The sequence below is a fragment of the Rhinatrema bivittatum genome, chromosome 2 (genome assembly GCF_901001135.1).
Source record: "Rhinatrema bivittatum chromosome 2, aRhiBiv1.1, whole genome shotgun sequence".
Classification (NCBI taxonomy): domain Eukaryota; kingdom Metazoa; phylum Chordata; class Amphibia; order Gymnophiona; family Rhinatrematidae; genus Rhinatrema; species Rhinatrema bivittatum.
The window spans coordinates 571201246-571227111 of record NC_042616.1 but is presented as its reverse complement, the minus strand read 5'-3'; the positions used below and the strand labels follow the sequence as shown (position 1 = coordinate 571227111).

Here is a 25866-nt window from a genome sequence, read left to right as displayed (position 1 = left end):
GCGGATCAACCCGGCGGCACAGACTTCCAATCGCCGACCTGTGCTCCTCCTCGATGTTCGGAGACCGGCTTAAAGTAGAAGATTTCCACCTTACCTTGTCTTCGGCGCTTCCCGGTTTCGTCCCGGGTGGTCTCCGGCTGCGGGGGGAGAGGGTAAGTACCTTCATCGCCATACTCGAGGGGATGCACCCGCTGCGTCTCAGCCACGCCCGAGATCGGGGGCTAAGTCCTCGCCGTGATTCGGCTCCGGACAGAGGCTGCCTCTACGCCGCGCCCGAACTCCTGTCGCTCGGGGGCTAGGTCTCTGCCGCGATTCGGCCACCGGACAGAGGCTCTCACCTCCGAGGGACCACGGAAATCACCTCGGGAAACTCAACTGGGGGAGGGACCCGAGGGTATCACCGCAGGAGTGCGGGGCTTGTCTTCAAGTAGGATTTTCTTCGATTTTTCTTTTAAATTTGGTCTAACGCTCTAAGAGCGTGCAGATAGCTCCTAACTGCTTTGGAGACGGAAAATACTGAGGAGCTGCACTTCCTGCAGGGGTATATGTACTAGGGGCTGACGTCAGATTGAAATCTGATCCGTCTCCAACTGCTAACAGGAGTACACTATACCCATTGGTCCTGAGTCCATCTGCTACATGCTAGGAAAGTTATTTTTTACTCAATGCACAATTAAACTCTGGAATTTGTTGCCAGAGGATGTGGTTAGTGCAGTTAGTATAGCTATGTTTCAAAAAGGATTGGATAAGTTCTTGAAGGAGAAGTTCATTTCCTGCTATTAAGTTCACTTAGAGAATAGCCACTGCCATTAGCAATGGTAACATGGAATAGACTTAGTTTTTGGGTACTTGCCAGGTTCTTATGGCCTGGATTGGCCACTGTTGGATACAGGATGCTGGGTTTGATGGACCTTTGGTCTGACCCAGTATGGCATTTTCTTATATTCTTAAACAGCTAAATCCATGCCTCTGAAAACCAGCTACAGGACCAAGGCACACCCCTGAATGACCACAGAAATCACCTCAGGAATTCTCAACTGGGGACGTGACCATTTGGTATTACCACAGGAAAGCGGGGCAAATTAATTTTCCTTATTTCTCCTTTTCAAAGTGAAGCAATTCCCAGTGGGGAGATGAACATCCACCATCTGCTGGAGTCCGAGAATATTGGCAGGCCGATATCACTGCTGGAGTATATATAGTGTGATGTCAGTTTGTTCAAGCTCCATCTGCTGGTAAAAGTGCATAATCCATTTGTTCTAGATTTATCTGACTGGATGCTAAGAAATTTATTTATAAACTTATCTGGAAAAAGAGTGATGAGTAAGGTGAACAAATTTGCAGATGACAAGTGTTCAAAGTTTTCAAGTTACAAGATGACTAAGGAAATGCAAGAGGACTTTGTAAAACTGGAGGATTGAGTGTCTAAAAGGCAGATGAAATTAAATATGGACAAGTGCAAAGTGATGCATATATTTATTGATATAGTGAAGAATAGGTGCATGATTGTGGGTTTTGTATTAAAGCATTGCCACCCAGGAAAAGGATCTTGCAGACATTATGGAGAATAGTTTGAAATACTTGATCCAGTATGAGGCAGTAGTAAAAAAAAAAAGCTAACAAAATCCTAGGAATCATTAGGAAAGGAATACAAAATAAAAGGATATCATAATGCCTTTATCGATCCACAGTATGACTGCACCTAGAGTATTGTGTGCCGTTCTGGTCATCTCATTTCAAAAGATATAGCAGAGTGCAACCAAAATGATTAAAGGGATGGAATGGATCCCTTTGAGATGAAACTAAATAGGTTTTTAATTTATTTATTTAGTTTTGTTTTAGATTATTTTCCAAGCTGAAGAGCTCTAGACTGCTGAGAGGTCCACAAAATCAAGAGTGAAGTGGATGGATAAACAGAAGGGGGTCACTCAATGAAGATAATAGGGTGGGACATTTAAAACAAATCAAAGGTGATATTTTCATAGCGCACAAAATTAAACTATGGAATTTGTTACCAGAGAATATGGTGAAAGCAGTTAGCAAAGCTGGGTTCAAAATGGGTTTGGACAAGTTCCTGAAAGAAAAAAAGTCTATAAACCATTATTAGTCATGATCTCCTGAGAAAGCCAGTTTATCCATGGTTATAAGCAAGAAGAATTTGATATATTCATTAGGATCCTGCTGGGTTCATATGACCTGGATTGGCTACTATTAAGACAGGATGCTAGGCTTGATGGACTTTTCATCTATAGAAACATGATGGCAGAAAAAGACTGTATAGCCCATACAGTCTGCCCATCCATTCAATTTAGTATCACTTCCTTAAAAGATCCCTTGTAATTAATGTATTTTTCGCTCCTTAAGACGCACTATTTTTCCCCCAAAAGTGAGGGGAAAATGTCTGTGCGTCTTATGGAGCGAATATAAAAAAAACCATAAAAATCTAAACAAACCCCCCCCCCCCACCAAGACCTGCCAAATTAATTACAACCCCCACCCTCCTGACCCCCCCCAAGGCCTGCCAAAAGTCCCTGATGGTCCAGCGGGGGTCCAGGAGCAGTCTGGGAGTGATCTCCTGGACTTGGGCCATCGGCCTTTTGCCCTTACTATGTCACAGGGGCTACCGCTGCCATTGGTCGGCCCCAGTGACATTGTAAGGGCAAAAGGCCATTGGCGCCATTTTGATTACTGGCGGCAGACGGTCCCAGTCCAGGAGATCGCTCCCGGATCCCCACTGGATCACCCGGGACTTTTGGCAGGTCTTGGGGGGGGGGGGGGGGGGTTGAGGAGTTGTTAATTTAAAGGGTTGGGATGGGGGGTTCCCACAGAAAGAGAAAGATAAAAGTTTTCTGATCTGGGGGAGTGGACCGAAATGGCCCTCCCCAGACCCGAAAACAAAATGAGGAAAAAAAAAAAAAATGTTATGTACTCCCCTAGTTTGCTCCATAAGATAAACAGGCGCCCGGGGACAGAGCCGGTTTAGCACTTTTTTTTTGTTTTGTTTTTTTTTTTTTTTAAATTTTCCCCCTCTGAATCCTAGATGTGTCTTATGGTCAAGTGCATCTTATGGAGCGAAAAATACGATATCCATGCTTTCTTGAATTTAGATACTGTTTTTGTGTCCACCACCTCCACTAGGGGACTATTCCATACATTCACCAGCCTCTCTGTAAAGAGATATTTCATAAGATTACTCCTAAATCTACTCCCTTTTGCCCTCATCTCATGATCTCTCCTTTCCATTCAAAAAGGCTCACCTGTGCATGGAAACCTTTGAGATATTTTAATGCATCTATCATAACTCGCCTATCTCGCCTTTCCTCTAGGGTATACTTGTTTAGTTCTTTAAGTCTATCCCCATAAGCTTTTGAACAAAGACCACGGACCATTATAAGTAGCCACCCTCAGGACCAATTCCATCTTGTTTATATCTGGATGTGGTCTCCAGAATTCTACACAGTTTTCCAAGGGGGCAGTATCACCTCCCTTTTTCTGCTAACCATTTCTCTCCTATGCAGCAAGCAACTTTCTGGCTTTTTCCATTGCTTTATCCAACTATTTGGCCTCCTAAACATCAAATACAATTAATCCCAGATCCGGCTCTTCCTTTGTGCTTAGAATTTCACCTCCAATACTGTACCCTTTCCCTTGGGTTTTTGCATCCTTAATGCACTACTGTGCATTTTTTTTTTTAGTATTAATTCTTAGCTGCCAGACATTAGAACATTCCTCAAGCTTCGCTAGATCCCTCAAGTTTTCCACTCCTTTCTGGCTGTCCACTCTGTTACAGATTCTAGTACAAGCAAAAAGACAAACCTGACCACCCTTTTGTTATGTCGCTCACAAAAATGTTGAAAAGAACTTGTCCAAAGACCAATCCCTGAGGGACACCATTAGTAACAACCCCCTCCTCAGAGAAAACTCCATTTGCCACTACCCTTTGTCACCTCCCACTCAGCCAGTTTCAAAACCAGCCAATCACTCTAGGATCCATACCAAGGGTGTGCGGAACAGTGTCAAAGGCCTTGCTGAAATCCAAGTACACTACATTTAGCATGCTCTCTCTTTATCCAACTTTCTGGTCACCCAATCAAAAGACTTGATCAGATTCATCTGACAAGATTTACTTCTTGTAAAACCATGCTGTCTTGCACCTTGCAATCCATTGGATTCCAAAACTGGTACTATTCTTTGTTTAACAGCGATTCCAATAGTTTTCTCACCTCAGAGGTCAGACTAACTGGCTTGTAATTCCCAGCCTCCTATTTACTTCCACTTTTATCCACAGGAACCACATCTACCCTTTTCCAGTCCTCCAGATCTGACCCAGTAAGGCAGTGGTCCCCAACCCTGTCCTGGGGGCCCACCAGCCAGTCGGGTTTTCAGGATATCCACAATGAATATGCAGAAAATTTGTATGCACTGCCTCCATGACATGCAAATTTTCTCATATGCATATTCATTGTGGATATCCTGAAAACCCGACTGGCTGGTGGGCCCCCAGGACAGGGTTGGGGACCACTGCAGTAAGGCATTAAAGTTCTGATGATTATTCATCATGTTTGTGTCCACAAGATAAACTCCTTCCACATTATATGGATCTTAGCTTCACAGTTGGTTGGCTTGGTACTTATGCATACTTCCAAATTATATTTGCTTCTCAGTATCAGGATGCTTACCTGTGTTAAAATATAACTTCTTTGGGCTTCTTCTAGCACAACTAAGCTGGCATTGATGTAATCATTTTTCATATTTTCCAGTTTAACTCGACTATGATCAACTGAAAATAGAGAGAAGACAGTTGCATGACAATTCATTCAAGACTAGAAGCAGGCCCTTTTTTTTTTTTTAAAAGCTTAGACTACACATTAAAAGATTTCATAAAATTTAACAGAATACCTGAGCCATAGTTAAGCATTTTAGATCTGTGGCAAGCAAACATTTCCAGCTGCCACTCTGCCCTACACCGACTGTTCCTCTTTTTCTCCACTCTCAGCCCCAATCATTTTTCCTTCTCCATCCACTTCTCTGGCATTTGGTCTGCATTCTTGCATTTCCATAATTTTTCAGCCCCGAAGACATTTTTGCTTTAAGCAGCTGCACCCTCATTCACCTTGTTATAGCCCAATAAAACCAAAATCATTGGGAGGACCTGGATTCAAATCTTGGGAATGTTTTTCTTGCTCCCTGGGCAGATGCTGCTGCAAAGGCTGCACTTAAGAGCCCCTGGAGATAGGAAGAATCACAGTCATCATGTATGAGCACTATCCAGTGAACAGATTAAGGTATGCCATTGCAAGGTTCAAGCACCATTACTGCAATGACTGGGCTAAGTGAGTTGGGAAGAACTAAAAGGGAATAAAAGACTAGTTGTGAATAAAGGCTCATGGCAATGAAGCCGAGAAGTCAGATAATAACGTAACTGAAAGCCCGAAGGAGGAGGAAAATGCCAGGGGAAAACAAATCCTTGAAATTAAAGTTGCATCAGAACACTTAACATTTTTACCATTATTCCAATCAGATGATCAAAATACACACAGGCAGATGCAATATTGGTGCACTTAAAATGGGCGCCTGGTCTCCTAATGCGAGCTGATCCACCTCGTCTGGGTGCACAATTTAATATTAAAATTAGCTTCCGTGATAAAAAAGAGGAGCTAGGGAAAATTATGCATCCCTAGCACCTCCTCGGCATCTGGTGCCCAGGAAAGGGGGCTGTGACTCTGTATATTATGCGCCCAAAAATTGTTTTTTTTTTGGGTGGGGGGGGGGGGGGGGGGGGGGTTTAAACATGATTCTGCTTTTTGTGGTTCCTCCTACTGTTATTGTTTGGGATAGTTGTGGGTGGATCCTTGGTCTGATGGCAGATGACCACGCCCCTGGGGTAAGATCCAGAGATGGACCACCGGTCAGGCTCAGAGTTTGGAGACAGACACACACTAGTTCTTTTATTAAACAGTATATTGAACCACCAGAGGTGGCAGTAGTGAGCTGGAAGCACCCGGCTGGGCTGTAGTCCCTCAGATACTGGAACAACGATCCCAGGATGGCAGAGCTGGTTCCAGGGAAAGCTCTGAGAGAAGGATGGCACCTCACTGGTGTTGTAGGCAACGATGATTTCCTGGCAGAAGTGGTATTCAGAAGCAGGTCCGAGAACGTGGGCCCTCGAAGAGAGAGTACTGGTTCCAGACTGCGACCTGAAAGGCAAAAGAGAAACGAGGCCCCCGAGGAGTGGGTACCCCTGGTAAGTCCAAGGAGGTACAGTAGCTAGGAGCGTAAGAAAACTTTCCATTCCTTACTAACTCGATTAGTTAGGGAATTCAGAGACCTTAAATATCCGGTGCGGATGACGTCATCTCAGGGGGGACACCCCGGAGGTTCGCGCCACTGCTGGTACTTTAGTCGGGGCCGCGCACGCTTAGGCTTCTGGAAATCATGGCGGAGTGCGTCTTGCCAGTCTGGGGACGCTGGAGGAGGGTGGCAAGATGATGCCGCGGCAGCCGAACATCCAACAAGCAAAGAGGGAGTCGCCACAGAGGTAAGGTGGGCGGGATGGAGACGTCGGGCAGCGGTCACAACACCTACTTAAGTATTGTTATGATACTAGCAGGAGGGATCACAGAATGCAGGAATTTTGTTTTGTTTTTTTTGTTTTTTTACAATGAACCCTTGAAAGCAGCAAATCTTTACGCGTACAATCTGCTGCATTGCAAGGGTGTACTGACTACGGGGGAAATTTTTTTGCATTGTGAGGACTAACTAATAACTTTATCTACATGAACTTTATGTGAGGAGTGCTCTTAGCTCGCACTTGATTGGATGTGCATTTTGGATGTGCTAATCCTCGTTTTGCATCAGGGGTTATAGACGCATGTCCAATCGCGTGTTAAGCTGTGCGCGGGCCGCAGCCCATGGTATGGCATCAGTCTGACAGTGAATACAGGTGTTCACATATACGGCTAGGAAAACAAAACTGACTAATATATGGCTTTACTATGAGAAAAGCAAATGTTGCTTACCTATAACAGGTGTTCTCATAGGACAGCAGGATGTTAGCCCTCATATATGGGTGACATCACAGGATGGAGCCCAATCACGGAAAATGTCTGTCAAAGTTTCCAGAACTTTGACTGGCCCCTACTGGGCATGCCCAGCATGGCACTAACCCTGCAGCCAGCAGGGGTCCCCCTTCAGTCTTGTTAAAAAGCTACAGGCAGTGCCGAAAAAAAAAAAAATAAAATGTTACGAACCTACATTGCGGGGCAGCAGGCGGGTTTCATGAGGACTAACATCCTGCTGTCCTGTGAGAACATTTGCAGGACATTTCCTTTCTCACAGGACAAGCAGGATGGTAGTCCTCACATATGGGTGAGTACAGAGCTGAGGATGTCCGAACATGCACCAAATGTACCCTAAGGCATGCAACAGGCATAACAACTGGGGTGGAATTTAGTAGAGAGCATCCTGAACCCCACCGGGCAGGCGGAAGGGTGTTAGTATGTCATGTTGTAAATAGGTTACGAAGGTCATACTGGCCGAAGATGGAATCTTGTCTTCCAGCTTTGTAAAAAGCAATAGTGGGCTGCAAAGGTGTGGAGAGAATTCCAGGTGGCAGCCCTGCAAATGTCAGGAAGCGTCACCGATCATAGGTGTGCTACTGAAGTTGCCATGGCCCTCACAGAGTGTGCTTTAACACGGTCTTGAAATGGAATACACGCTTGCTGATAGCAAAAGGATATGCAGTCCGCCAACCAGGAGGAGAGAGTCTACTTACCTACAGGCTTCCCTAACTTGTTAGGGTGGAAAGAGACAAACAATTGAGTGCTTTCCCTGTGGGCAGCTGTACGGTCTAGGTAGAATGCTAGAGCCCATTTACAGTCAAGGATATGCAGAGCCTGTTCTCCTGGATTGGAATGGGGCCTGGGAACGAAGGTAGGTAGTATAATGGATTGATTAATATGAAACTCCGATACTTAGGCAAGAACTTAGGGTGAGTGCGGAGTACTGCCCGGCCCTGCAGAAGTTTAGTGTAAGGCGGATAGGTAACTAGGGCCTGTAATTCACTAACTCTGCGAGCTGAAGTGATTGCCAGAAGGAAAATCACTTTCCATGTGAGATAGCGAAGATCACAGGAGTGAAGAGGCTCGAATGGTGATTTCATGAGCCGACCCAAAACCAGGTTGAGGTCCCAAGAAGGGGCCGGAGGACGCAGTGGAAGCTTGAGGTGAAGTAAGCCTTTCAGAAAACGTGTTACAAGGGGTTGTACTGATAAAGGAACATCCCCGATACCTTTATGGAAGGCAGCTACTGCACTGACATGCATTCTGATGGAAGATGTCTTTAGACCTGACTAATAAATGCCAGAGATAGTCCAAAAACTTCGTGATTAGACAGGAAAAGGGGTCAAGGGACTGAGAAGAGCACCATGACGTGAACCTTTTCCATTTGTAATAGTAAGCTTTTCTCGTGGAAGGCTTCCGTGAAGCAATCAAGACACGGGAAACTGGTTCAGAAAGGTTAAGTGGCTGAAGGATTAACCTTTCAACATCCATGCCATCAGGGACAAGGCGTGAAGATTGGGATGGCGGAGGCACCCATCGTTTTGAGTGATCAAAAGCGGGTCCCTTCCCAAGGGAATGCGCCTGTGAATGGAGAGATCCTGCAGTATTGAAAACCACACTTGGCGTGGCCAGTGAGGTGCTATCATGGTTCCCTTGTCCTGACGCAACTTCACGAGAGAATGCGTAAAGTAGACAGTTGCCCATGAGAGGGAGAATGCGTCTCTGGGCTGAGAGTGTTTGCTGCGAATGAGAGAGCAGAAGGTTCTCTACTTTGCGGTTTTGAGGAGACGCAAAGAGGTCTATCTGAGGATATCCCCATTGTTGGAAGATGGAGTTCGCCACCGAGGGGTTGAGAGACCACACGTGCGGTTGAAAGATGTGACTCAGCTTGTCTGCCAACACATTGTCCACTCCCGGCAAGTAGGTGGCTCTGAGGTACATCGAATGGGAGAGAGCTTCCGCCCAAATCTATGCATCTTCCTGACATAAAAGGAAGGAGCCTATGCCTCCCTGTTTGTTGATGTACCACATGGCCACCTGGTTGTCTGTCTGGATCAGGATAACTTGATTGGAGAGGTACTCCTGAAATGTCCTGAGAGCATATCTGATTGCTTGAAGCTCCAGGAAATGTATTTTGTGTTTGGCTTCCTCTGGAGACCAAGAGCCTTGTGTCTGCAGATTGGCCACATGGGCTCCCCATCAGAGGTTGGAAGCATCGGTGGTAGAATTAATTGAGGGTTTGGAGCCTGAAAGGGCAAGCCTTGGAGGAGATTGATCTGATTTTTCCACCAGGCAAGAGACTGATGGAGTGAGTCTGTTACGTGGACAATGGTCAACAGGGGCTGAATGCTTTGAGTCCATTGAGACCTTAAAGTCCACTGCATGACTCTCATGGCCAAACTGGCCACTGGTGTGACCTGAACTGAGGACGCCATGTGTCCCAGGAGGATGAGAAAGTGGCATGCAGTCACGGAGTGCTGAGACTGCAGCTGGTGTGCAAGAGACACGAAAGTGAGAGCTCGCTGTCGAGGCAGAAAAGACTTTGCAAGGTGTTCAAGTCTGTCCCACTGAATGACAAGGTTTGAGATGGGACTAAGTAGGATTTGTTGTAGTTGATGAGAAATCCTAATGAAATTAGAGTGTGTAAGGTTAGATTGAGGGACGACAGAGCAGCTTGTTGAGTGGGAGCCCTGATTAGCCAGTCTAGATCAGCGCTTCTCAACTGGTGTCGCGACACACCAGTGTGTTGCCAAGCACCTGCAGGTGTGTGTCGCATGCTCCCGGTCTCTCCCACTGCTCTTCCTTCCATGCTGCCGTTGCCGCCAGGCTATCAGCACATTCAAGCCCAGTGGGAACGGCAGCGGTGCTAGAAGAAGCTGTGGCACCCGCGGCTGGCCTTTTCTTCTTCCCACGCCTGACCCCCCCGGTGACCCGGAACAGGAAGTGATACACAATGCGGTGCGTGGGAAGGAGAAAGAGCCGTGCGGAGAAGTAGCAGCGGCGGAAGCAGTATCGGCCCCCGAGCAATCAAAGCAGCAGGTAATCAGGAAAGGAGACAGCAGTATGAGCCTCCCGCAGCCAATGGTTTTCTTCTTTCTTGGCCTGCGGGGGCTGGAGGAGGAGGCTGCTGCAGCTACCATTTGTGCTGCGGGGAGGGGGGGGGGGGGAAGTGAGTGAGAAGCAAGCAGCGCTCAGGGAGATATTGTGTGTGAGACACAGCATGGGAGTGGGAAGCCTGTGTGTGTATGCATGAGAGAGATCAGGTGACTGGTGTGTGTGTCTGAGAGAAAGAAAGTGATTATGGTAATGAGAAGCCTATGCATGTGGAGAGAATAAGCATGGGAGTGAGAGACTGGTGAGTGTGTGAGACAGAGTGATTATGAGAGTGAGAAGCCCGCATATGTAAGTAGAACACGGGAGTGGGAAGCCTGTGTGTGTTTACAGCATGAGAGAAACTGTTCAGGAAGGTGACTGGTGTGTGTGTCAAAGACTGGGAGATGATTGGTGTGTGAGAGAAACTGGTCATGGGGGCATGCATGACTGGTGTGTGTGTGGGCCCTAAGGACGAGGACCATTAGTATAGAGCTTAGCCTCTACTGCTGCTTCTGGTGTGTGCTGCGGCCTGCATGGAAGAGGAATAGGAGAGCTGCTGGAGGGAGTAATGGTGGCTTTAAGTTTATTTTTCTTGATTGACCACCATTTTAATTATTTATTAGGTGATGTGTCTGCTTTTTTGAAATATTTTATTGGTGTTTGGAGAAGTTTTAATAGTTTTATGAGTTAATTGTTGGATGTTATTCTGTTCATAGTTGTTGTGAAACATTTATTCTGCTTATTTGTATAGTTATACAATTATTTCTGTGTGGGGATCTATAGCTGCTTGCTAGTTCTGTTTTCCTAATAAGAGGTGTATTGGTTTTTAGGGCCTGATTTAATATTTATAATGTTGCCTTTTCATATCTATGTGAGGATTAGTTTATGTGCATTAATACAGATCCTGGGAGTATGTTAAGTCGGTTCTAAGTCTGTTACTGAGATGAGATATTTTACTAGCATGTGAGCGTTTGTATCAGTCTTATTTGTTGTGTTTTCTCAAGAGGACATGCATTGGGGGTAAACTGCTGTCTTTTCATAAGTAGGGCTATTGAGCCTGGAAGTAGAAGGAGTTTGAGTTGCTGTTACTGAGATGATACCAGAACATCTTTTGTAGGGTGAGTTGTATGGGGAATGTCATAATTCTGCTTTACATCCATTATTATGGGTCAGGGAGGTTCCCGTGGATGCAAACTGTACTTTTACATCTAGCCATGTGATGGTCACATGTTCAGTGTGTCATGCATGTGAGAACCATCTGTCAGGTGTGTCCCGGCCAAAAAAAGGTTGAGAACCACTGGTCTAGATAGAGGTAGACGTGAACACCTTGGGTCCTAAGGAAGGCTGCAGCTACTACGAGGCATTTTGTAAAGACTCGTGGCGCAGACACTAGGCCAAATGGAAGCACTCTGTATTGATAGTGCTTGGGGTCTACTAGAAACTTCAGGTATTTGCAATGAGATGGAGTTATCGCAATACGAGTGTATGCGTCCTGGAGGTCCAGACAGCAGAGTCAGTCTCCTCTTTGTAGAAGAGGAAGAAGCGAACCTAAGGTTACCATCTTGAACTTCTCTCGCTGGAGGTACTTGTTGAGGGCCCATAGGTCCAGAATAGGACGAACGCCTCCCAATCTTTTGGGGAATAGAACCCTAGGCCGTGCTGAGAGTAGGGTACTGGTTGAGAAGGAGGGAGGCCTCCTGTTCCAGAAGGATGGAGTGATCCGATGTTCTCCACATTGGTAGAGGTGGGGAGTCCGGTGGAATGGAGAGAAAGTTCAAATGGTAACCCTGAGCAATTATCGCTAGTACCCATTGGTTTGAGGTAATTGAGTGCCATATGTTGTGGAAGTGGCACAATCGACCTCCCACTGGTATGTGAGGCAGTGGAATCTGGCTGCTGCTCTCTAGGTGGAAGTCAAAAACCTGAAGCAGGCCCTGGTTGAGGCGCTGCTTGTGGCTTTTGTTTACGTGTTTGACGAGATTGTGCTTTTTGAAAAGATCTCGTGGCACGGGATCTGGTTGGTGGCGGTAGGAATTCTTCGGGTGGAAGAATGATTTTTTAGAGTCCTTTCTGAAGGGCTGTTTAGAAGAATAGTCAGAAGGCATCAGAGAGAGCTGTCTTAGGGTCTCATGATGGTCCTTACGTTCTGCCACTGTCCGTTGAATCTGTTCTCCAAACAGATTATCTCCTATACAAGGTAGGTCGGATAATCTGTCTTGTACCTCAGGGCGAAGGTCAGAAGACTTGAGCCAGGCCCACCTTCTCGCTGAAATAGCAGCTGCAGATACCCTAGTGGCAGTATCAAAGATATCATAAGATGATCTGATCTCATGCTTGCCTGCCTCAAAACCCTTGTTTACTAGGGTTTGGGGCTGATCTTGAAATTGCTGAGGCAGGGAGTCCGTCAAGTCTTGTATCTGCTTAAAAATGACCCTGTTATATTGGGTCATATAGAGCTGGTAAGCGGCAATTCGGGATATGAGCATTGATCCTTGGAAGACTCTGCGATTAATGGCATCTAAAAACTTCTGTTCCTTGCCAGAGGGAAAGGAAGTGTGAGACTTTGACCTCTTTGCTCTCTTCTGTGCTGATTCTACCACTACAGATTGGTGATCCAATTGTGGTTTCTGAAAGCCCGGAGCTGACTGCACCAAATAGGTAGTGTCAGCTTTTCTGTGGTCTGAAGCAATGGAGCCAGGATGCTCCCAGTTCTTCTTCAGGAGATCCAGAAGAACCTGGTGGATAGAGATGGAGGTTATTACCTTGGGAGCATCCAGGAACTGGAGCAACTCCATCATCTGATGCCTATCATCCTGTTCAGTCTGTAATTGGAAGGGAACCAATTCAGACATTTCCTTCACAAAATGTATAAAGGAAAGGTCCTCTGGAGGAGAACACTTTCTACTTTCAGTGGGTGAAGGTGGTGAAGGCAAATCATCGGTGTCTGGTAAGGAATCAGTCCAGGTATCATAGGGATCTGCACCTGTGCCTCTAAGATGTAGAGAGGGACGGGATGGTGGGATACCTGAAGGTCCTGGTCTAGGCTCTGAAGGAATCGAAGGAATAATTGGAGGCACCGATGAAGGCATCGAAGGGGTGCAGGCATTGAGGGCATCGATGGGTGGCTCGTTGACGCCGACGGGCGTATCGGCATCGATGGATGAGGCAGAACTCCCGAAGGAGGAATGCGAAACGGTGTTTCTCCTCTCGATGACAGAGTAAGTGGGGAGGGTACCGGCGCCATCAGTGACCCACGGTCCATCGGTGGAAAAGCGGCTATGAGCGCTTCCATCCTGGAGAGCAGCGGTGCTAATGCTGGTCAGTGATCGGTTCCGCAGTCGGTACCGGCGGAGGAACCTGGAGTCGTTGCATCGCCTTGTCGATGGCCTCCTGAACCATCCGGTCCAGTTCTTCTCGGAGACCTGGAGCAAGCAGCCCCGGCTCCGGAACAGAAGCAGAAGGCAGAGGCATAGCCAGAGGGACTACTGTTAAAGGTGGAGTCGTGGCTCCCAATGCCCTATCAGGGGAGGGTTGCCTTGGTGACCCGGTCACCGAAAAGGTCGGTGCCCTTTCTGGACGGGGTTTCTTTGGCAGCGGCTCGGACGATGGCGAGGTCGATGATCCAAGACTTTCTATGCCAGTGGCGATGTTTGTTTCTATGATTCCCTCGGTCCTGAGAGGGAGTTGAGGGTGTCAAAGGCCGAGATGTCAATGCTGGCGCGAAGTTGACTGTGCCGGTTCTGACTACGTTGATGCAATGGATGGAGTCTGTGTTTGAGCATGGAAGAGAAGTTTCATCTTCTCCATTCTGGCCTTGCAACCTTTTGGTATCATAAGGTCACATTTGGTGCAGGTCAAGACATCGTGCTCTCATCCAAGACACATTACACAGACTTTATGGGGGGTCTGTGACGGACATGGTACGATTACAGTCCGGGCACAGACGGAACCCCCACGCCATGGAAAAAACTGAGCCGCGGTACGGTCGACAGCCAGTAGGCCGCAAGGGCCAAACTCAACGGTAATAAACGGAAAACGGGTAAAAACTTACCGGAGTACCGCGGCTTGAAAAAGTTCAAGGAGGGACCCCTGTGGGGCAAATTAACTTTTAGTAATTCTGTGAGGAAAATTACTGTCAGGAATCTCTGCAGAGCTCCTTAACCGCGAGGCTACTGCTGCACGGAAAAAAGAAGACTGAAGGGGGACCCTGCTGGCTGCAGGGTTAGTGCCATGCTGGGCATGCCCAGTAGGGGCCAGTCAAAGTTCTGGAAACTTTGACAGACGTTTTCCATGATCGGGCTCCATCCTGTGATGTCACCCATATGTGAGGACCTCCATCCTGCTTGTCCTGTGAGAATCTCCTTTTTAAAACATAGGAAAGACTTGGATAAGCGAGTGCTAGCACTGGAAGAATGATTGAGCAAACAAAAAAAAAAAAAGTTATTAGCTAATGTAAACAGGGTGGCAAATAAGAAGGCTTACTTAGTGTGTTTAGTGCTACTTGATCCAACATTTCATCAAAGAGCTAAGAAAAGTGTCATGTTTAAATTATATCAATATAGTAATAAGATGGTAAAATGTTGGTACACTTAAAATATTCATTTGGGTCATATTTTATTCCTACTTTATGAACCAAAGAGTGATTTGGTAAATTCTAATACTCACATTTTAAAAACCTTTGAAGATTTTTATAAAAAGCTACACATCACAGAAGGCTTTGATAAGCTAAATGTCAATTTTTGTAAAAGTTACAAGTGAAGAACTTTTTTTTTTTTTTTTTTTTAAAATAGGCCTATAAATACAGAGGAAATAATGGTGGGTATTCAAATTGAAGACACCTGGGCTGGATGGCTTTAATGCAGAATTTTATAAAATATTAGTGGAGCAAACAGCATGCTTGCTTGTAAGACATATGCTGTGTTAACAGAGAAAGGAGTATTTCCTTGGGGTTCCAAATAGGGCAATGATCACATTTAATCCCAAACCAGGGAAAGACCTGAAATAAGCATCTTCCTATCACCCAATCTTTTTGTTAAATTTTGATCAGAAACTGATTGCTAAAATAATGGCAGATAAATTCTGGCAGAATTCAAGCCAATGTATTTCACAGTGCCAAGTGGGTTTTGTAAGGGGCAGATTATGCTTTGGCCAATGTTTGAACGCTTTTAACAGCTAACACGTTACATAAAAGGAACACTACTCCTTTCATGGTGGCTAGTTTTGATGCTGAAAAGACCTTCAACCAGGTAAAATGGCCATATCTTTTTTTTGTTTATTGGAGATTAGCTTGGAAGGCCGTTTTAGGCAATTGATACAACTGTTATATAATATTCCCCAGGCAACAATTTATTTTATTTATTTGTTCAGTTTTATATACAGTCATTTGGTTCAGCCATCATAACTGTTTACAAAAATCAAACCGAGAATAAACCATTAAAAACATTGATGCATAAATTAATAGTGGAAAAGAAGAAGGGATCGGGGGAGAGGTTGGTGGTGAAAAAGGGAGCATAAGGAAAAGAAGGGAAAAGGATAGTGGTAACAGTGTTGGTATTTAAACATATTCAGGATGGTCTTCTAGTGTTAATTATAAGTTCATATTGCTATTATGATGGTCGTTGCCAGACGATATTTCATTATCTCTTTTGCATGAGTATGGTTGGTAGTCTTGGTTAAAATTAGATTGTTGAAATAAATAATTATTAACGTAGACTTTATGACAATAGCAGCTAATAATGATTGCTTACAAACTTTACCATTGGTAGGGGTGTCCCTTGTCACCATTGATTTTTCTTTGAACACAAACTCCTACTGAAAGATGGTGTTAAGGGAACATATCTTTGACCACTGGTTTTTAAATATGGTGCATTTACAGATGACATTTTAGTGATAACGAACCCTGATACTTCATTGGCTAAACTCCTTGGGATTTTTTTTTTTTTTAAATATTTTGGGAAATTTGGGATGTAGACAAAATAGAAAAGTCGGAAGCATTAGCATATCCTGATTTGGGTCAACACAATTGGGTGGAGGGAGCTCCCATTAAAATGGGTGCCTGAAACATTTAAATATTTGGGGCTAATAATGACATGATATTAAAAGTATACAAACTATCCATATCTATTATATCTATTCACTGTTAACAGTTATTAGAGAAATTTACCATGTGGGGAAAACTACCCCTATCTTTAATTGGCTGCATAAATCTATTTAAAGTGGTATTTCCGAAATAGCTGTACTGAGTGTTCCATAACCTTTGTCTCCCCCCCCCCCCCCCCCCCCCCCCCAGCATCCCAGTGGATTATCCCACTAATATAATTTTTATACCATTTTGTAGGCCATTCAATTTGAAATTTAATAGTATCTTACTTTAATAAATTTAAGACGTGTATGGCAAGAATGTACTATACTGAAATACAACATCAGATTGACCATATTAAGTATATTACATTTTGTGAGATGCATGATGCTAGAGCAACCTTTATTACAAAAAAGTATATTGCCAAAAAATTAGGTTGAAGTGGAAGCTGGGATCAGAGGACATGGGGCAAAACTGCTGCTGAATGTTTTACAGAATTTGGTGACTGTCGACTGCTAAAACTGTCTCAAGAAAGCCAAAGAATTATTGAAAATTCTAGCAACAAGCAGAAAAAAAGCCATTACCTCACTTGTTTTAAAACTTGTCTTTAATTCCATTTTGAATACTGATTAAAATGGCATATTGCCAGTTTCTATCAGATTTCTGACTGCTGATGTAATGGGAAAGGCAAAGGTTATGCAACACCCAGTATATTCTTCAAACTTTACATACTAAAATAGGGCAAAAGGATATATAGCAGTTTCTTTTGAAATTTATGTCGAATGGTAGCTAACCCCAGATCACATTTAAGAGATTGAAAAGGGATGAGGCGCAGAGAGCCTGAGTATTCCTGACATGGAAATTTATAATCTAGCTAGTTTATTAAGGATAATACAAGACTGGCTATATGATGCCTCCAAGTATGTATGTTTGGAAGGGGAAATATCCCTGGCAGAACCTTTGGATTTACACTGTGTTACATGCAACCATGAGTAAACGGCTTAAAAAATACTCAAAAGAGTATGTTAATACCTCCCCTGTGAGGGTGTGGCAAAAGTTAACAATATGATGAAAGTTTCAAGCATATACTCGCCATTATTACCTATTAGAGATAAAGCAAAATTGCTTACCTTGTAATAGGTGTTATCCCAGGACAGCAGGATGTAGTCCTCACATATGGGTGACATCAGTAATGGAGCCCTATGTACGGAAAACTTCTTTAAATGTTTCTATGAAACTTTTGACTGGCACCAGAGTGCCTACTGAGCATGCCCAGCATGCCATGATATTCCCTGCCACAGGGGTCTCCCTTCAGTCTGGTTTTGTAGCAATTAGCGTTAGCCAAAAATAAAATAATAAAACGTATCTGACCCAACTCCGCGGGGTGGCGGGTGGGTTTCGTGAGGACTACATCCTGCTGTCCTGGGATAACACCTATTACAAGGTAAGCAATTTTGCTTTATCCCAGGACAAGCAGGATGCTAGTCCTCACATATGGGTGATTAGCAAGCTACAGGCTGAGTCATTTTGAGGTGAAGCAACAGTGAAGTATTGTTGTTGAAATGAATCAGCCGAAATCACAGCAGGTTGGATGTAGAAGGAGTTGGGGTTACACTGGAAACAAGTTCTTTAAGACGGATTGTCCATATGCTGAATCTTGTCTTCCTTCTTTGTCCAAACAGTAGTGAGCTGCAAAGGTGTGAAGAGAACTCCATGTTGCTGCTTTGCAAATATCCAGAATAGGTACAGAGCGAAGGTGTGCTACTGAGGTTGACTTTGCTCTGACTGCATGTGCTTTTACTCGCCCCTGGAGAGTAAGGCCTGCTTTTTCGTAACAAAATTGTATGCAATCTGCTAGCCAATTTGACAAAGTATGTTTACCCACTGGTTTAACCAGGTTTGTTTGGATCATAGGATACAAATAGTTGACTGGATTTGCTATGGACTGTAGTGCGGTTTAAGTAGAAAGATAATGCACGCTTACAGTCTAAGGTATGTAAGGCTCTTTCTCCCTGGTGAGAGTGAGGCCTTGGAAAGAATGTTGATAAAAGTATGGATTGATTGAGGTGGAATTCCGTGACTACTTTTGGAAGGAATTTAGGATGAGTACGGAGGACCACCCTGTCATGTAGGAACTTTGTAAAGGGTTCGTATGTGACTAGAGCTTGTAGTTCGCTGACCCTTCTAGCTGATGTAATGGCTATAAGGAAAACCGTTTTCCATGTAAGAAATTTAAGGTCACAGGTATCTATGGGTTCAAATGGAGAACGCATAAGCCTGGTTAAGACTACGTTCAGGTCCCATTGTATGCTTGGTTTAATGTGAGTTAGGCCTCTCATGAATTTACTGACGAGAGGCTGTGTAGAGATAGGTGTGTCTCCCAGCTTGTTATGATAAGCTGAGATTGCACTCAAGTGTACTCTTACAGATGAAGTCTTAAGACCAGAGTCTGAAAGATGGTAAAGGTAATCTAGTAGTGAGGTAGTGGAGCAAGTGAAAGGATCTAGTGCTTTCTGAGTGCACCACAAAGTAAACCGTTTCCATTTGTAGGAATAATTCTTTCTAGTGGAAGGTTTACGTGCAGCTATAAGTACTTGAGATATAGTGGTTGGAAGGTTGAGTGGTTGTAAGATCAAGCTTTCAACATCCATGCTGTCAGGGACAGGGATTGAAGGTTGGGATGGCGCAGCTGACCCTGTTCCTGAGTTATGAGATTGGGAGCTAATCCCAGGCGAATTGGATCCCTGACTGAAAGATCTAGAAGCGTGGGGAACCATACTTGTCGAGGCCAATATGGGGCTATGAGAATCATGGTCCCCTTGTCCTGTTGAAGCTTCACTAGAGTTTTGGTTATGAGCGGTATCTGTGGATACGCATATAACAGACCTGAGTTCCAATGGCGAGCAAAGGCGTCCCTTGGTAGGCTGCTCTGCTGCCAGAGGAGAGAGCAGTAATTGTTCACTTTGTAGTTCAGATGGGATGCAAAGAGATCTATTGTTGGTTGACCCCAGCGTTGAAATATCTTGGTTACTAGCGTTGGGTCTAGAGACCACTCGTGTGGTTGGAAGTGACGGCTGAGGCGATCCGTTACTGTGTTGTGGATGCCTGCTAGGTAGGTGGCCCGTAGAAGAATTGAGTGTGCTAGGGCCCAGTCCCAAATTTGAGCTGCTTCTTGACAAAGGAGGTAGGAACCTGTTCCCCCTTGCTTGTTGATGTACCACATGGCTACTGTGTTGTCCATTTGGATCAGAACAGTCTTGTGTGAAAAGCAGTCCTTGAACGCATGTAGAGCATAGCGTATAGCTCGAAGCTCCAGGAAGTTTATTTGAAAAGAGGCTTCCTGTTTTGTCCACGTGCCCTGTGTCTTTAGATGAGCAATGTGCGCTCCCCAACCCAAGGTGGACGCATCTGTAGTTAAAGTCACTTGTGGAACTGGTTGCTGGAAAGGTAGACCTTTGAGCAAGTTGAGCGTTGATGTCCACCAGAGAAGGGAAGATCTCAGATGTTGTGTTATCTGAATGGGAGCGGACAATGGTTGAATGGCTTGAATCCACTGATCTTTGAGTGTCCATTGCATTAGGCGCATGGTCAGTCTGGCCATGGGAGTGAAGTGAACTGTTGAGGCCATGTGTCCGAGTAGGGTGAGGCATGATGAGCTGTAACTAAAGACTGATTGCGAATAGAGTGCGCTAGGAGAACGAGCGTTTGAGCACGGTCTCTTGGAAGAAAAGCTTTTGCTGTGATGGTGTTGAGATCTGCACCTATGAACTGCAACTGGTGAGATGGTGTGAGATGGGATTTCTCGTAATTGATGAGAAATCCCAAGGAGTGAAGCAACTTTATTGTGAGCTGGAGAGAAGTGAGAGCTCCGCTGTGCGTTTGACTCCTGATGAGCCAGTCGTCTAAGTAAGGAAATACATGCACTCTGTGAAGATGTGCCACCGCTACTGCAAGACACTTTGTGAACACTCGAGGTGCTGAGGCTAGGCCGAATGGTAGTACTCTGTATTGGAAGTGTTGACCTTCGACCAGAAATCGCAGGTACTGTCGATGAGGAGGAAGGATGGGAATGTGAGCGTAAGCGTCTTGAAGATCCAGAGAGCAGAGCCAATCCCCTTTTTGAAGAAGAGGTAGCATGGTGCCCAACGATACCATCCTGAATTTTTCTTTCTTTAAAAATTTGTTGAGATTTCTGAGGTCCAGGATAGGACGTAGGCCTCCGGTTTTCTTTGGAATGAGGAAATATCGGGAGTAGAATCCTCTGCCCCACTGAGGCCTGGGAACTGGTTCTATGGCCCTGGCTTTCAGAAGGGTGGATAATTCTGCTTGCAGGATTGTGGAGTGATGAGACACTGTCCAAGATGAAAGAGGAGGATTTTCGTTTGGTACAGTGAGGAAATCCAAGCGGTACCCTTGAGCTATGATTGAGAGTACCCATTGGTCTGTTGTGATGGAGGTCCAAGTTTGATGGTAGTAAGCTATTCGACCTCCGACTGGTAAATGTGGAAGTGGATTTCGAGAATGGTTTCTGCTCTCTGGCTGGTTTTCAAAAGCCTGATGTGGATGCAGAAGGCGCAGGCTGCTGGGGCCTAGTAGGCCTCTGTCGAGTTTGAGAACGCTGTGTAGGGCGTTGCTGTCTGGCTCTGGTAGCAGGAGGATAATATCGTCGAGGGCGATAATACGGTTTCCTCACTTCTCTTCTAGGAGGCCTCCTAGAAGGTTGGTGTGTCTCTTGAGGAAGTTGAGACAATTGTTTTAGGGTTTCCGTGTGGTCTTTTATGGTTGCTACTGTCTCTTTGACCTTGTCTCCAAAAAGGTTTTCACCTAGACAAGGTAGGTCTGCTAACCTTTCCTGTACTTCTGGCCTAAGTTCAGAGGATTTTAACCAGGCCCATCTCCGAGCTGTGATACCTGAGGCCGATAAACGGGAGGCTGTTTTGAAAGAATCGTAAGTAGCTCTCACCTCGTGCTTGCCTGCTTCTAGGCCTTTATGCACGAGACAGAGGAAACCCTCTTGAAACTGGTCTGGTAGGTGTTGGGAAAGAGCTTCAACCTGTTTCCACAGGTCACGCTGATACTGGTTCATGAATAATTGATATGAGTTTATCCGTGAGACCAGCATTGCTCCTTGGAAGATCTTCCTTCCTAAACTGTCCAGGAAACGACTGTCTTTACCTGGAGGTGTGGAAGCATGTTTCAGTCTCTTAGCCTTTTTCTGGGCTGATTCAACCACTACAGATTGGTGTGGCAACTGAGATTTTTGAAACCCTGGAATGGGTTGGACGAGATATGTGGCATCAGCTTGTTTATTAACTGCTGCCACAGAGCCAGGGTGCTCCCACATCCGGTACATTAGCTCTTGCAGGACTTCGTGCACTGGAATAGCTAGTATTTCTTTAGGAGGATCCACGAACTGAAGGACCTCCAAGGTCTTTTGCCTAGTGTCTATTTCCAAGAGGAGAGAGAATGGAATAGTGTCAGACATCTCCTTTATGAAGTTAGAGAAGGAAAGATCTTCTGGTGGTGATTTCCTTCTGTCCTCTGGTGGTGAAGGTTCAGATAGGATATCTTCTTCAGATGATATATCATTCTCTGAGTCCGTACCAGTATCCAGAGGATGTCCTGATGGTCTAAGAGGCTTAAAGGGAACCTCAGACATTAGTGTATGTGGTCTGATCGGTGGAATAACTCCTGATGGACCAGGCACTGGTTCTTGACGTGGATCTGAATCGAAATCCTGAGGTGAAGTAGAAAAAGCTTGAATCAGGGAATCCAATTTATCCATTAATGGCTGAAAAATGGAGGATTCTTGACCTGTCATCGATGGTGGCATCGGTGCCGGTGGCCGAATGGGAACCGAAGGCATCGGTGGTACATACGCCGGAACCGGCGGCATCGGCATCGATGGTTGCGGTGATGATATTGCTGGAATCGGCATAGAGGGCACCGGTGTTGGAACCGGCGATGTCATCGGGATCGGTGTCGAGGGCATCGCTGGCATAGACGGCTGAGGTCGTGGCATCGCCTCGATGAAAGCATTTCTGACCGCTTGACGTATATACACATCAAGTTCCGCCCGCATGGATGGTGAAAACAGAGCACCCATGGGGGGAGGCGGTAACGGCGATGCCGGTACCTCCTCAGGGCCCTGAGGAGGCATGGTTCCCTGCACCGGAATCGGCGGGGATCGCCCTGTCGATGGCTCTGAAGCCTGATCCTGGTGCAGAGGTTTCTTAGTAGGTGTAAGGCCCTCTGTCGATGGCTCGCCGGGTATCGAGGTCGCAGATGCCGTATGCGGCCTACGGTGCCTATGGCGATGCTTTTCTTTTTCGCGGGCTTTTTCACTGCCCGATGTCGACACCCTGGACGATGGTGAGGGGGAGGAAAAGGGAGCATCTCCCGACTCACCTGGTAGACGCTTTTTGAACACGACTTTTCGAATCGACCCAGCCGGAGACGATTGAGTTGAGGTGGATGGAGCTGATACAAGCTGTATTTTAAACAATTGCTCCATTTTTTCTAGTCGGAGACGACGGCCCTTTGATGTCATCGTGGCACACAAGGGACAAGTTTTAACATCATGGGCTTCACCAAGACAGAGGACACAGTCCTGGTGAGGGTCCGTAATGGACATGTTCCTGTTGCATTTGGGACACTTTTTGAAGCCTGAAGCCATTTTGGGGCCGGACAGCCGTCGACAGCCAATGACTCAGGACAAAAAATTTTTGAAAAAGCGGAACGGAACTGCGAGAATCGAAAAACTTACTGCGATCGGTGTTACTAAGGGGAGACCCTTTGCGGCTTGAAGTTTTCTAACTTTTCTCAAAGTGAAAGTTGTGGAGAATTCCACAGGACTCCTAGAGACCGCGAGGCTAACTGCTTCGCGGAAAAAAGAAGACTGAAGGGAGACCCCTGTGGCAGGGAATATCATGGCATGCTGGGCATGCTCAGTAGGCACTCTGGTGCCAGTCAAAAGTTTCATAGAAACTTTTAAAGAAGTTTTCCGTACATAGGGCTCCATTACTGATGTCACCCATATGTGAGGACTAGCATCCTGCTTGTCCTGGGATAAGTTGGATTTCCCCCCTGATTTTTTGTCATTTAGTTTTTCCTATTGGAAAGAACAAGGTATAATGTTATTGCAGCATGTCTTAGCAGAGGATGGAACTATGCTACCTTTCTGTTCTTTGATCAATCAATTTGGCTTAAGGGATATGGATATCTTCTCATATATACAACTAAGACATTATGTTTGCTCATTACAGAGAGGATCTGATTCAAGATAAAGTCACAATATTAGAAGACTTTTTCATGAAGACAAGAAAAAAATTCTAAACGCCACAAAACTGCAAAAGTTGGAAAAGAACAAACCGTTTGATATTTTAAGAGAGACACTAATGCAGGACCATAATTTTGCAATATCACAAAACATGCCAAGAACCAGATTTTAAGAATCTGAAAAGTATATCTTGACATGGAGGGGAAAAATCTACCATCTTATTGGCAATGGAGAAATGCATTACATGATGTTGTTTTTGGAATCTATGACTGTCACAATTACTCTCACACATTGAAGATGTTTTCTGATTGTATATGATAACTTTATTCAGAGTCCTTCTCCTTGTGCTAAAAGCATTCTCCAGTTGAGTTCTTCCCTGTTTTGTTTATTCTATTTTGAATCTGATGCTACTTTTGAAGATGTCTTATGTTTAAGTATTTATTTCTACAGTAGTAGTGCAGTTGTAGCTTTTTATTATTTTAATGATTATGTATGTTGGTTGTTGCCTACTAAGAATTGAGCATCAGCAGGCTACACATTTAAACAGTTTTAATATCCATAAGGATGATGTAGTGTCTTTAATACAAGGTCTGTCTTGGGGCTTTGAAGATTTTGGCCTTTTCCAGTTAGTTGATATGCCCATATTTGTGGCTGGGAACATGCTCTCCCCCTTTTTTGGTTCTAGAATCCTAGGTCGAAAGGATGTATTAGGGAATTAAGCTGTCCCCTAGTTTGACCTTTTCTTTGCAGCATAACATGACATTCATAGTACCTGTAAGTTTTGTTACAAGAATAAATGAAAAACTAGACAGACTGTAAGCTTTCTGTATAACAGTTGGTAGAGCATGTTAAAACTGAGCCAGATGTTCCACTAGATAAGTGATTTTTGACTGTGGGAACTTAAGAGATCTTTTATGGAACATCCCATTGAAACACTAGCCTAGTCACTCATGAGTGCTCTAGGAGATTTAAAGGAGAAAGTTGCAACAGTCAGAGGAGATGGTATAAGTATATGTATATATGACTAGATATTATTTATTTCTGAGACTAGTTATTTATTTCTGAGTTAGCCATGTCTTTGGCTCTTCCTCCTCCCAGTTCAAGTGCCCCTGTTTTATTGTAACTTTTGTTCACTTGTTCTCTCTTCGCCTATTGTTCATGTTGATGTTAATGTATTTGCACCATTGTTTCTTGTAAACCGATATGATACGATTGGTATCATGAATGTCTGTATAAAAAAAGCCATAAATAAAATCCTAAATCTTAACAGTCATGATTGGAGAGCCCTGGCTAATTGCTATTTTCCTGTGATAATTAGAGCTAAAAACAGTTTTACACTGTCCATCAGTAAGGCTAATGGAAGACCCAGGGAACTCTTGAGCACTGCTGATTCTCTGGTAAGAAATGGGGAAGGAAGAACTGGTATCTCTTATGCCAGATAGCAAGTTTTGCAATTTTCTTTAGGACAATAATGTGAGAATTTAAGGTGTAAAGTTAATTTGAAAGCCCAACAATTGTAGGGTCTCATGTTAGTTGGATATGGTGGGGGTGTTGAGGTTGATCATTTCAGGCAGAGAATGAGGTTTCCAGTTGCTTGGAGGATTTTAGCTTATCTGCTAATGTTTTGAAAAAGACTAAACATGAGGGCCAATAGGTGTGCATCGGATCTGTACCCATCTTTTCCTTTGAAACATTTTTCTGAGGGGGCAGGATATGCTGGGATGAATAAATGAATGGTTCATCACTGCAAGAGAAGGGTACCAGATTGTCAAATAGATTTCTTCAAACTAAGAGTAAATTAACTTTGATCCTTCATTTAATTTTAACTAAAGTGCAAGCATTCCATTCTTGGCTAAAAGTTAATTGAAATGGTAGTCTTGTGACATGTTTTGAAGATTAAAAAACTTTAGACATTTGTCAAGCTGGATTTAAGACTGGTCACACCACCAAGACTTTTTTTTTTTTTTTTTTTTAAATATCTGTTCAGGAGGATGTTTTGCATTTTTCTGACAGAGTGATCAGCCCTTTTGAGCTTACTGGAAAGGTCTGCAGCTTTTTAGTAGATATTCTCCCGTGTGTGTGTGTGTGTGTGTGTGTGTCAGGGTTTTGTTTTGTTTTTTTTTGACAGGTAAATTGTTAGTTACTGTTAGAACAGTGTTTTCAGTTCCATGGTTGCTAAACCGTGGCATCTCTTAAGGATCATTTTGTTTCCCCTTCTGTTTAATTTATTCATGCAGCCCTTACTCTGTCAAACAGGAGATATAAATCTGCAACCAGTTTCACGGTATAATAAATAAGAAAATATTCTTTGCACCCAAAAGACAAGTCAATTGGGGAATTTGTTGCCAGAAGTC

The 25866-nt window shown here is 44.5% G+C and overlaps 1 protein-coding gene across 5 annotated transcripts in view; it reads right to left on the bottom strand.

Moving 5' to 3' along the window:
• PTPN2 (protein tyrosine phosphatase non-receptor type 2) overlaps positions 1-25866 on the bottom strand; it is a 182980-nt gene that overhangs the window by 123753 nt on the left and 33361 nt on the right. For 4 of the 5 annotated variants that reach the window (XM_029590949.1, XM_029590950.1, XM_029590947.1 and 1 more), the window contains exon 3: positions 4680-4780. The exons of the other annotated variant lie outside the window; for it this stretch is intronic. In XM_029590949.1, the coding sequence (XP_029446809.1) occupies positions 4680-4780 (101 nt within the window). The remainder of the gene's footprint in view (positions 1-4679; positions 4781-25866) is intronic. 5 annotated transcript variants of the gene reach the window in all.